Source organism: Wickerhamomyces ciferrii, contig 00143 (genome assembly GCF_000313485.1).
Source record: "Wickerhamomyces ciferrii WGS project CAIF00000000 data, strain NRRL Y-1031 F-60-10, contig 00143, whole genome shotgun sequence".
Classification (NCBI taxonomy): Eukaryota; Fungi; Ascomycota; class Saccharomycetes; order Phaffomycetales; family Wickerhamomycetaceae; genus Hansenula; species Hansenula ciferrii.
The window spans coordinates 33759-46940 of NW_011887597.1; the positions used below are offsets into that span (position 1 = coordinate 33759).

General features: G+C 30.3%; 5 protein-coding genes across 5 annotated transcripts; 3 read left to right on the forward strand and 2 right to left on the reverse strand.

Annotated features, from left to right (window-relative positions):
• Window positions 1–597: 597 nt before the first annotated feature.
• On the forward strand, window positions 598–5947 carry COP1 (coatomer subunit alpha; the record flags this gene model as incomplete). Its single annotated transcript, XM_011275272.1, has 2 exons — window positions 598–4063; window positions 4620–5947. The coding sequence occupies 2 exons, from the start codon at window positions 598–600 to the stop codon at window positions 5945–5947; spliced, it is 4794 nt and encodes a 1597-aa protein (XP_011273574.1).
• A 219-nt stretch (window positions 5948–6166) lies between these two features.
• On the reverse strand, window positions 6167–7516 carry LDB17 (Ldb17p; the record flags this gene model as incomplete). Its single annotated transcript, XM_011275273.1, has 1 exon — window positions 6167–7516. One exon carries the CDS (start codon window positions 7514–7516, stop codon window positions 6167–6169), a length of 1350 nt encoding a protein of 449 aa, XP_011273575.1.
• A 391-nt stretch (window positions 7517–7907) lies between these two features.
• On the forward strand, window positions 7908–8786 carry ATG38 (Atg38p; the record flags this gene model as incomplete). Its single annotated transcript, XM_011275274.1, has 1 exon — window positions 7908–8786. The coding sequence occupies one exon, from the start codon at window positions 7908–7910 to the stop codon at window positions 8784–8786; it is 879 nt and encodes a 292-aa protein (XP_011273576.1).
• Window positions 8787–8871: 85 nt separating this feature from the next.
• Window positions 8872–10278, reverse strand: RPN5 (proteasome regulatory particle lid subunit RPN5; the record flags this gene model as incomplete). The annotated part of the gene is made up of 2 exons (XM_011275275.1): window positions 8872–10122; window positions 10192–10278. 2 exons carry the CDS (start codon window positions 10276–10278, stop codon window positions 8872–8874), a joined length of 1338 nt encoding a protein of 445 aa, XP_011273577.1.
• Window positions 10279–10547: 269 nt separating this feature from the next.
• Window positions 10548–12980, forward strand: NOP14 (snoRNA-binding rRNA-processing protein NOP14; the record flags this gene model as incomplete). The annotated part of the gene is made up of 1 exon (XM_011275276.1): window positions 10548–12980. One exon carries the CDS (start codon window positions 10548–10550, stop codon window positions 12978–12980), a length of 2433 nt encoding a protein of 810 aa, XP_011273578.1.
• Window positions 12981–13182: the final 202 nt, after the last annotated feature.

Below are 13182 nucleotides of genomic sequence, written 5' to 3' on the forward strand. Positions count from 1 at the left end.
TCTTAATTAGTAGTTACTTATACATGATATCTTCCGAGACCGGGTGACCCTTGAATCTGGAATCTGCGTGGACGTACCGGCTCCTTGATCGAAATTTTCGAATTGTCAACCATTTGCTTAAGAACACGCGAAAGGTTCAAACATTAAGCATACACTTGGCCTCAATTCAATCAACTCAAAGACTTTTGTATTGACTACTTAGCTTTCTTCGGCTGCTTAATTATTCAAAGGATAACTATCTGGCTTGAGATTCTGAGGGTATATCAATAATCTTGTCAAAATGAAGATGCTAACGAAGGTATGTTTACTTATATTTGAGATCATAACAACATCAATTGAACAACAATAACTTGAACTCAACTGGAGTTCAAGATTCAATTGTACTTGATCCACCTTTATTCAAGTCATATGAATTGCTAACAATATTCTATAGTTTGAGTCCAAGTCTTCCCGTGCGAAAGGTGTCGCTTTCCACCCTACAAGGTATGTTTACATTATGTCAACACTGATCAAGGAATTTATATTAACATTTCACCAAATAGACCATGGATTTTAGTATCATTACATTCATCAACTATTCAATTATGGGATTATAGAATGGGTACATTGATTGACCGTTTTGAAGAACATGAAGGTTCCGTTCGTTCTGTTGATTTCCATCCAACACAACCACTTTTCGTTTCAGGTGGTGATGATTATACTGTTAAAGTTTGGTCTTTAGACACTCGTAAATGTTTATTCACATTGAATGGTCATCTGGATTATGTTAGAACTGTTTATTTTCATCATGATTTACCTTGGATCATTTCTGCTTCGGATGATCAAACTATTAGAATTTGGAACTGGCAAAATCGTTCAGAAATCGCTTGTTTAACAGGTCATAATCATTATGTTATGAGTGCTCAATTCCATCCATCTGAAGATTTAATTGTTTCTGCTTCATTAGATCAAACAGTTAGAGTCTGGGATATTTCAGGTTTGAGACAAAAACATTCAGCACCACAAAATAATTTCTATGAAGAACAATATGGTCGTGCTAATGCTCCACAACAAGATATTTTCGGTAACACTGATGCTGTTGTCAAATACATTCTTGAAGGTCATGATAGAGGTGTCAATTGGGCTTCATTCCATCCTCGTTTACCATTGATTGTTTCTGGTAGTGATGATCGTCAAGTCAAATTATGGAGAATGAGTGAAACCAAAGCTTGGGAAGTTGATACTTGTAGAGGTCATACCAACAATGTTCTGAGTGTTACATTCCATCCTCATCAAGATTTGATTATTTCTGTTGGTGAAGATAAAACAATTAGAGTTTGGGATTTGAACAAACGTACACCAGTTAAACAATTCAAGAGAGATCATGATAGATTCTGGTTAATTGCATCACATCCACATATTAACTTGTTTGCAACTTGTCATGATTCAGGTGTCATGGTTTTCAAATTAGATCGTGAACGTCCAGCTCATTCTATTTTCCAAAATCAATTGTACTATATTAACAATGATAGACAAGTTCAAATATTTGATTATGATAGACAAGTTTCTTCTTTACCAACATTATCATTGAAAAAGATTGGTAATACTTGGAATAACTTAAGAACTTTATCATATAATCCAAGTTCTCGTTCAATCTTAGTTACAACTGGTGATCAATATGCTTTAATTGGTTTACCAAAAGATATTACTGGTGCTATTGAACCACAAGATTTGAAATTGGGTGAAGGTAACAACGCTGTTTTCATTGCTCGTAACAGATTTGTTGTTTACTCAAAAGCCACTCAAAACTTGGAAGTTAAAGATTTGGATAATTCAACCACAAAGGTCATCAAATTAGATAGTTCTGTTAAAGATGTTGTCTATGGTGGTCCAGGTTCAGTTTTATTATTGAAAAATAACTCTGTTGTTCATTATGATGCTCAACAAAAGAAAGTCTTAGGTGAAGTTCAAGTCAACAATGTCAAATATGTTTCATGGTCATTAGATGGTCAATATATTGCATTATTGAGTAAACACACAATCACTATTGTTAACAAGAAATTAGAAGTTATTACATCAATGCATGAAACCATTCGTATTAAGAGTGCTGCTTGGGAAGAAACTGGTGTTTTATTCTATTCAACTTTAAACCATATCAAATATACTTTATTAAATGGTGATAATGGTATTATCAAAACTCTGGAATCAACTTTATATATTACTAAAGTTTCAGGTAGAGATGTTTACACTTTAAACCGTAATGGTGAAGTTGAAATTGTTAAGATTGATAGCACTGAATATCGTTTCAAGAGAGCTTTAGTTAATAAAAACTTTTATGAAGTTTTACGTTTGATTAGAACTTCAAAATTAGTTGGTCAAAACATTATTGCTTATTTGCAAAAAAGTGGATACCCAGAAGTTGCTTTACAATTCGTTCAAGATCCTCAAACTAAATTTGAATTGGCTTTAGAATGTGGTAATTTAGAAGTTGCCTTACAAGAAGCCAAAACTTTAGACTCTGCTCAAATTTGGGAAAAATTAGGTGAAGAAGCTTTAAGACAAGGTAATGGTTCAATTGTTGAATTAGTCTATCAAACACAACATCAATTTGATAAATTATCATTCTTTTATTTAATCACTGGTGATTTCAATAAATTGTCTAAAATGGAAGCTATTGCAGAACAACGTGGTGATATTGGTAGTTTGATTCAAAACACCATTTACAACAATTCAACTGAAAAAAGAGCTAATGTGTTTGCTCAAGCTGGTTCATTACCATTAGCTTATGCTACCGCTAAAACCAATGGTCATGATGAATTAGCTGCTGCTATTCTAGAACAAGCTGGTTTAAGTGAAGATGATATTGAATTACCAGAAGATTTACAACCAGTTGAAAATGCTAAGGCTGTTAACACTGGTGTAACAGAATGGGCATTAACAGAAGCTACTTTATCATACTTCGAAAAAGCTATCTTAGGTCAACTTGAAGATTTAGATATCAATGATCCAGTTGAAGATGAAGATGAAGTTGCTAATGCCTCCGTCGCAAAAGATTCTAATACTTTTGATGAACCATTATTTGATGATGAAAACATTGGTGAAGATGATGGTGGTTGGGATATGGGTGATGAAGACTTTGAAGTTGATGTTGAAGAAGAAGAAGCTCTTGAAGTTGAAGAAGGTTCAGTTCCACCTGGTGAACTATCACACTGGTTGCGTAATTCAAAAGTTGCTGCTGGTTATGCTGCTGCTGGTGCATTTGATACCGCTGCTCAAATATTAAACAGACAAGTTGGTGTTGTTAATTTCGAACCATTGCGTCCACGTTTCTTACAAGTTTATGAAGCTTCTAAATTAGCATTAACTGCTTCAGATGAATTACCACCATTAAAATCATATATTCGTTCAGATATTGAAGAAGACAATATCAATAAAGTGTTACCATTCTTACCAGGATTTGAAGAAATTACTAAAACTGTTAATGAAGGTTACAAAAACTTTAAAGCAAATAATTTATCAGCTGCTATTGAATCATTCCGTAAAGTGATATATATTATTACATTAATTGCTGTTGATAATGAAGAAGATGAGAAAAAAGCCACTGACGCTTTAAGTCTTGCTCGTGAATATATTTTGGGTCTTTCAATTGAATTACAACGTCGTTCATTACCAGCTGAAGATATTCAACGTGGCTTGGAATTAGCTGCTTATTTCACAAGAGCTAAATTGATTCCAGCTCATAGAACCAATGCATTACAAGTTGCTATGAATCAATCTTTCAAACATAAGAATTATGCTTCTGCTTCATACTTTGCATCAGAATTTTTAAAATCAGGTGTTAGTGGACCACGTTTAGAACAAGCACAAAAGATTAAAGCTAAATCTGATACAATTGCTCGTGATGCTATTGAAATTAATTTTGATCCAGATGTTGAATTTGATATTTGTGCTTCTACATACACACCAATTTATAAAGGTTCACCATCTGTTTCAGAAGCCTTGGTCGGTGCTAAATATCAACCATCTGAAAAGGGTAAAGTTGATAAGATCACATTGATCACTAAAATTGGTGCACCAGCTTCAGGTTTAAGAATCCTTGTATGATAGTTATGAATTTGTGGTTTTGAACAATATAAGTACAATAAAAAACAAGTTTGGAAAAAACAAAAAAAAATGAAAAAAAAAAGATAGACAGAAAATGGCTTGTAAGTCAAGGTCATTACCGTTTAATTTTGCGCATGTATTTTGAATATTAAAAGGTTTTATAAGTAAAAAATTTGTTTTTGTAGTTTATATGTCTAATGAATTCGGTAAGCACAGCATCTCTGTTTTGATTTTTTGGTGATGTTTTTTTTTTCGCGTGTGTTGTGTAAACATTGAAATCAACAATACGAATTTAAACCAAAATTTGTGAATTCACGCGACAAAAGAGCCATTGAAGTATCTGTGGATTGGACAATTGTGGTAGAAAAACATAGGTAATATGCCGTAAGTAATAGGCTCAATTCCAATTCGAAAGATCTAAACTAACAGCCTGATTTTATAGAGAAATAATAACGTTGCAAGTCGGTACGTATATCATAGAATTAAGACATCAACTTTCAAGTATCATGAACTTTTCACTAACTAGTTATGCATAGGTCAATGTGGTAATCAAGTTGGTCAACAATTTTGGAATCAACTATGTAAAGAACACGGAATTGGAGCAGATGGTTTAAGCACAGTGGAAGGACTACGAGAAGATGAAACAAATGTGTTTTTCAATAGTAATGATGATAAAAGATATACACCAAGAGCGCTATTAGTTGATCTTGAACCAGGTGTTATCTCAGATATCAAATCCAAAACAGATAATCTTTTCAATGAAAGAAATATACATACTTCAAATACTGGACTTGGAGCTGGTAATATTTGGTCAAAAGGTTATGATTATGCAGATAGTCAAAATGAATTATTTTTAGAAATGATTGATAGAGAATTAGATTCATGTGATAATCTTGAAGCTTTCCAACTGATACATTCAGTTGCTGGTGGTACAGGTTCAGGTGTTGGATCATATTTATTAGAAGTTCTATCAGATAGATATAATAAGAAACTTACCACAACCTATTCAATTTTCCCAGAAAGTGTTCAATCTTCAGATGTTGTTGTTCAACCTTATAATACAATACTTACATTGAAAAGATTAATTGAATCCTCAAATGCTAATATAGTGATAGAAAATAGTGCATTATTAAATACAGCTATGAAAACTTTTCAAAGTAATAGTCCAACTATTTTACAAACTAATCAATTAATTGCTGCAGTTATGTCAGGTGCTACAAATACATTAAGATATCCAAGTTATATGTATAACTCATTAACAAGTGTGATTTCTACAATAGTTCCAACACCAGATTTACATTTCATTGTTCCAAGTTTTACACCATTTACATCAGATTTTGTTACAGATGCTAAACAAATTAGAAAAAATTCAGCTTATGATGTTATACTAGAATTATTAGATAAAAAAATCAAGTTAATTGATATTGATGATAGACACAATATGTATATATCAATTTTCAATATAATTCAAGGAGATTATGAAAGATTAGATATTCAAAAGGCAATTATAAAAGCTCAACAAAGAGCAAAATTTGTACCATGGAGTTCATCAAGTATTCATATTGCAAATGGTAAAAAATCTCAACATTATAAAACTTCAAATTCAAATTTTGTAAGTGGATTATCATTACAAAATACATCAGGGATTATTTCATTATTAGGTAAAACTTGTAAACAATTTGATAAAATTATTAGAAGAAATGCATTTATTGGTGGTTATAAAGATGGGAAATTATTTCAAAATGGTATTGATGAATTTCAAGATTCAAGAGAAGTTGTTCAAAATGTTATTGATGAATATATAAGAGCTGAGACTGTAAGTTATCTTGATGATGATGTTGAAGATGAAGAAATTGCTTTATAAAGAAATTAAACTGGATAGATTGAAAAAGGGACATAGCTTTTTGTTTTAAAAATACGTAATATTATTGAACATTTATTGTAAGATCAATATTAAAGTAGAGTTTTGTGTTACGTCTGGTGCTACAGAACATGTGTTACATACTTATAAATATTGAATTAATATGACTTTCATTATACAATTATGATATTAATAATTAAAATTATATATTCATGCTTGAACCTAACGGATACTTGGTGGCATTATTTTCCCATTATTACGATTATTATTATTGGTATGAGTATCATTACTCGTATTATGATAACTTGAATTCCTGCTCAAGAGCTTTCTAGGTAAAGGAGCAGGAGGTGGTTGTCTTTTAGAAATTGAATTTATAGATGTATTTGAATGATTAATTTCAGGTACAGTCAATGTATCCTTTTTTGGAGGTGAAGGTGATGGTTCTGAATCTTGATCTTCTTCTCTTGTTAACCAGTTAATTGAAAGACAACGTAATGCTAATCTTTTAGTTGTTTCAGTTTGATGCCAAAATGTTGATTCACTTTGACCAGCAAAGTAATTTAATAATTTTTTTAATTTATCTTTTTTATAATTTGTATCTTCAAATTGTGAACATTTTAATAATGGATATAGGACACGTAAGAAGGTATTTCTTATACTTTCCTCTTCTTCTGATAAATTTCTCAATTCTCTTAATAAAACATCAACTAAAACATTTAAATCATTATGATAAAACAATTCTTTTGTTGAAGAGTTTGTGAAAATCAGGTATAAAACTTTTGAAATCATAATTTGTAAACAGCGGTCCTCCTCTCTATTGAAATAAACTAATAAACATTCACTAAAATTTCTAAAAGTTGTATGAGTTGCAATTGTATGGAATACTTTATTTTCAATTTTGGATTCTCTTGAAACAATCATGAATTGTTCATTAACAGCCAAAATGATTTTAAATTTAGCAAAATTAAATAAATCCTCTTCAGAGTCCACCACTATTAATGATTCAAATATATAATTGATGAAGAAAGTATCAATTATTGTTAATTCCTCCTGGGTGATTGATAAATATTTACACATTTGAAACATTAAATCCAATTGTATAGTACAGATCCTTTTGATAACACCTATTGTGATAGAATCACCTTCCTTTTTGGATAGCAAAGCGACATTTTCAAAATTTTGATGTAAATTCTTATACAACACATTGAAACCTTGATAATCTTGAACTAATTGAAGTATTGAAGCATCATTTTTACAATCTAATAATAGCACATAACTAACGAAAAGTTTGAAATTTTGTTCCAATAAATCAATATTTAAGAATGATAACATTTTGGAGATGCAAAACTCTCTATGAATTTCATAAATGGGGGAACTTATTAATCCAATACCACATTGATAAAGATCATGATCCTCAGTTATATAAATATGAACATGATCAGAAACGGTCTTGATATACTGGACAAGTCTGGTGTTTGCCAATTCATAGTCCTCAACTTCAGGGCATTTCAACAGTTCTTTCAAATGTCCCCAAAAAAGGGTAGATTCTTGAAATATCTGGTCTGTTTCCATAATGTCACACTATACTAATCTCAAGATCATCAATAACAATAAACTTATCGAGAATGCACCCCTTGATCACCGAATTCTCTGGTATTTGAGCAGTTTGTTTCTGGGATTTGAAGTATACTGACCACTTTCCTCTTCACTTAGCGATAGTCTCCCTTCCAACAGTGGGCCAGTCTTTGGATATATAACAAGTTTATAGCTTGAACCAGTAAATTGTGTCTTTAAACTTCTCGAGGAATTGAAATTTTGAGTACCAAATTCGCTTTAGTGTCAATGAAAAATCAATTTGTTATCAGCACACTTTTATACCCATTGAATGAAACAACAAAAAGAAGCAATATTACCAGGAATCACATAGTATCAAGAGGAAATTAAGTCAATTGATTGTGGAAACATGTCTTTGAATGATGTGAGTATCCTGCCTCCTGTTTTTCCCAGTTCTTTTCCACTAACTATCACCTCCAAAAAGGCTTACGATTTAGTTAAGAAGGGTGAAGAACTCATTTCAAAGAAACAATTCAAAGACGCTTCAATTCGTTACAAAGAAGCCAGTGAACTTTTCCAGAAACAGATTGGTCAGACTGATAATGAAGAAGTCAATAATGCACTGAGGATCCTGGTGGATCAAAATGCCAGAAGAGCCAGTGAACTTTCGTTACTACAGAATAGGAAACCCCAGATTAAAGCACAACCCGTGGTCCCCATGCCATCTACACAGTCTAACCCATCTGTACAGTCTAGTCAACATGTCAGAGCTAGAGGGAGAGATGGGGGTGATAGTATTACTGCCTCTTTGGCGTCTGCTAGAGGGATGGATAGTGGTTCTGGTGTTGATGATAATGATCCTATAGCTAAATTCCAAGTTCAAGTATACAATTTGATAAAGATTAATCCTTCAACAACTCAAGATCAACCAATTGACCTTTCAAATACTAGAATAAGACCATCAGGCAAATCAATCGAAGAGCTAGAGTTGGAAAATGCTACTTTAAAACAATTATTATCTAATTATAGTGAAAATTTACATACTTATGAATCTTTCCATAAGAAATTGAAGATTAATTTGAAAAATTATTTGAATACATTAAAGAATGATTTACAAATTCAAGAAAAGAGAAAGCAGTCCCAGTTTGATCAAAAATTGGAACTCCTGAATAAAGAAAATAAATCATTAGATTTACAAGTTAAAAAATTAAAAGAAAGATGGAATGATTTAGTTGAAAGTGCAAGAAAAAGAAGAGAAGATATCAATACAAATCAAAATAAAAAATGAATTCATCACAAAAGTTTTTCTTACTCTACTAATTAACAGTTATAAAGTTGTCAAAACATTTTATTCATTAATACAATATGGTAACCTAATTAGATGCTTTAATACCATTCATCATTTCTTCTTTTGTGATTAAATGACCAATAGTTTCAATATGACCTAATAATTCATCAACATTACTTGACCATTGATTTAATAATTCATTTGAATCTTTTGGTTTAGCAAAACTTACCACTTTTGCAGGTCTATTAATTTTAGCAAAAATTGTACCTTGATTAACTAAAGTACTAATAAAATGTTCAGTTTCATGTTCTTCTAAATCTAATAATTGATTTAATCTTAATAATGTGATTCTTGTATAATAAGTTGAAATAACTCTTAAATTATGTTCAATAACTCTATCACGTAAATCATTCCAATGTTTAGAATTTTCTTTAGTTTTTGAATCAAAATATTCACTTTTTTCTAATTCTTTACTATAAACTTGTTTAATTATTGGCCATCTCATTAATTCTTGAGTAATAAATGATTTAACTAATTGATTGTGTAATTCTAATTTTTTTAAATTTGTGTCAAGTTCTAATTTATGAATTAAATCATTTTGTAAATTATCATAAGGTGATAAAACTAAGAAATAAACAATATTGATTAAGATTGGTTTCCATTTAGAATCATCTTTTTTAATATCTTCAATTTCATAAATTGATAAATAATGTTTAGCAATATTTAAATAATCATTACTATTTAATCCAATTTTAATTAATAATTGATAATATTGAAGTTTAATATCTTGATAATCTGGAGATTGTAAAGTTTTAACAAGAATTTTTCTTGATAAAATATTTGCTTGTGTAAAATCACCTTTTAAAATACATAATTCAACTTGTTCCAAAATAAATTCCATTTTTTCTCTTAAATTCATTGAACCATAAGTTTCAACTTGTAATTCCACTAAAAGATCAGTTGCTTGATCAATTTTACCTTCTTTTCTTCTAATATGTGATAATTCTCTTGTCACTCTAGCACGTTCAACTTCAACGAAAATTTTATTTTCAGTAACAGTTCTTATAGTATCAATGATTTCAATCTTGGTATCTTGATTACCAGTCTTATCAAGATATTCAATAGCTTGTTGAATGAAAGCTTGAACAGCTAATTTTAATTGACCATGTTTTTTGGATAATAAAACTAATTGTTCATTTAAACTTTTCCAATCTTTATTTTCACCTAATAAATCAGCAATTCTAACCAATACTCTCTTTGAAGATGCTAAATCAGATGCTTGACGTGTTTGTTTTTCTAAAAGTAATAATTTTTCTAATGCATTTTTATAATCATTCTATAAAATCATGTGTTAGTCAAAATTGCCACCATATAAGATCAATTCAATATAGATCCGATAACATACCTTTGCGAGAACGTCAATTTGTGGGAACTGCTCGTCTAAGAGCTCAGTATAGTCTTTCTCTGCCTTGATTGGAGCGTCTCTGGACATGATCTGTGTGTAATTGCCTGGTCTAACGGTTGATTTCAATTTGAATACTCACTTTGTTGATTAATTGAAGTTTGAATTTTGGAAATCTGAACAAAAATTCGCGAAACTTTCGAAGTTTGCCAGTGGCGCGTAACCATTTCCGTTTTGGGAATTCAGTGCGCGAACCGACGATGGGCTAAAAAAAATTATTTCAATTTGTATAATAAACTTTACAAGTACAATTGATTTAAAAAGTGTATAAGTTAGATTGAAAAGTCAGTGGTAGTATCATGGCAGGGTCACAACTTAAGCAGCTGAAAGCTGCGTTGAAAGAAAACGGACTTACAGGTCAAACAAACGTTAAGAGAAAAACTAATAAGAAGGCTCCTTTTGATTCACGTCGTGATGATACTCAAGAAAAAATTAATAAAATTAGAGAACAGTTTAATCCTTTTGATAAGAAAATAAATAAAAGTAAAACAGATACTGGTGATAGATTTGTTAAAGGCTCTCAAGGTAAACCTGGTGCTTCTAAATCTCTAGCTGAAAATCAAAGAAGAGCTGCATATGAAGCTAAAAAATCAAATAAAAATAGAAATGGATTCTTTAATGATAGTCGTTTTGGTGAAAATGATAAAACAATGACACCTGAAGAGAAAATGCTTGCTCGTTTCACTCGTGAAAAACAAATGCAAAGTTCAAGAAGTGGTATGTTCAATTTAGATGATGAATCTGATGATGAACTTACACATTATGGTAAATCATTAGCATTAAATGATGATTTTGAACAAGATGATGATGATTTACAAAACTCTGATGATGATGATGATTTCTTAAAACCAAAGAAAAGAAGTAGAGAAATTGATAACGTTGATGATGAATTATCTCAAGAAGATGTTGTTCCAAAAAAGAAAACTAAAGCTGAAGTTATGAAAGAAGTTATTGCTAAATCTAAATTTTATAAAGAAAAACGTCAACAAGCTCAAGAGGAAAGAGAAGGTAAAATTGATGAATTAGATGAAGAATTTACTGATGTCTTACAAGAATTAGGTAGTATTCCAAAACAAAAACAACTAATTTTTGAATCAAAACCAAAAGATCCAAATGCTATTAATTATGAACAAAGTGTTAGAGAATTAAATCTTGATAGACGTGCTGCTCCAGCTGATAGAACTAAAACTGAAGAAGAATTAAATAAAGAATGGGAAGCTAAACAAAAAGAATTAGAAGAAGCAAGATTAAGACGTATGCAAGGTGAAGATTATGGCGCTGAAAGAGGTCCAGATGAACTTGATGATGATTTTTGGGGTCAAGGGAGTGAAGATGAAGCTGAAGGTTTCCAAATTGATGAAGAAGAAGGGGAAGAAGAAAATGATGATGATGAATCTCAAGAAGCTACTGATGAACAAAGTGGTAAAAAATTTGCTAGCTCAAAGAGTAAATTATCATGTCCAAATTCTATTGAAGATTTACATCAACAATTAGAAAAAATACCGTTTGAAGAAACTCCAAAACATATAAATAAAATTATTGAACTTTATTCACCAAGACTTCAAGCTGGTAATAAAGAAAAATTATCTATATTTACTACAGTCATATTGCAACATATTTTATATTTATCAGAATCTGATGAGTTAGAATCTGAATCTTTTTCAAAAGTTCAAGAATCTTTAGTTTCAATATTGAAAAAGTTATCAGAAAAACATAGTATTGCTTTAACAGAATTCATGCGTGAAAAAATAATAGAAATTCAAGAAAGAATTACAACAACTATAACTGGTGAAGATGAATATCCATTAATTTCAGATTTAACATTTTTCAGTCTTGTTGGTGTTTTATTTTCAACTTCAGATCATTATCATTTAATAGTTACACCATCATTAATCGTATTAGGTGAAACTTTAGAACAATTAAAATATGATTCATTAAATTTATTAATTGCTGGTTCATTTGTATCACAAATTATACTTCATTATCAAAGAATTTCCAAAAGATTTGTTCCAGAAGTTGCATATTTCTTACAAAAGGCATTATTATCATTTGCTCCAAAAGAAATTAAAGATTCCTCAATTGGTGCATCTCCAGATACTAGAATCACATTATCCAAAAAAATTAAAACACCAAAAGAAGATGTTATTTTAAGAATAAGTGATATTGAACGTGATTTACCAGATTCATATAACGTTAATGTTTTCTTTAAACTTTTATCAATAATAGATCTTGCATTAGAATCTTGGAAAGAAAAAACTGCATTCGTTGAAATCTCAACACCTTTTAAATTAATCCTATCAAAATTCAATGAATTCTATCCAGATTCCAAACCAATAACTTCATTATTTGAAAAATTCCAAAAATTAAACAAATTTGCTAAAGATGAACGTAAACCATTAACATTACAATCTCATAAGAAATTAGCAATTGCAACATATGCTCCTAAATATGAAGAAAATTTCAATCCAGAAAAGAAATCTTATGATCATGATAGACAAAGACAAGATATTAACAAAATGCGTGCTCAAATTAAACAAGAACGTAAAACTAATATGCGTGAAATGCGTAAAGATGCTAGATTTGAAGCAAGACAACAAATTTCTGAAAAGAAAGATGAATACAAGAAATATCATGCTAAAATGGCTAGTATTCTTAATACTGTTAGTACAAGTGAAGGTGCTGAAAAGAATGCTTATGATCGTGAAAAGAAAGCTCGTAAAGGTAAAAAATAATAGTTTCTTTCAATATGTGTTCATGTTAATATATTAATAGATTCAAAAGAAATAAATTCACTATTTGGCTATTGAAGAAGTTGTAGATATACGGATATCAATCTCATGATTCAAATACAAAAGTCATTATATATGTGTATAAATAATTCCAAATTCCCAATAACTAAACTAATAAACAAAAAACATATCAAAGTATCGAAAC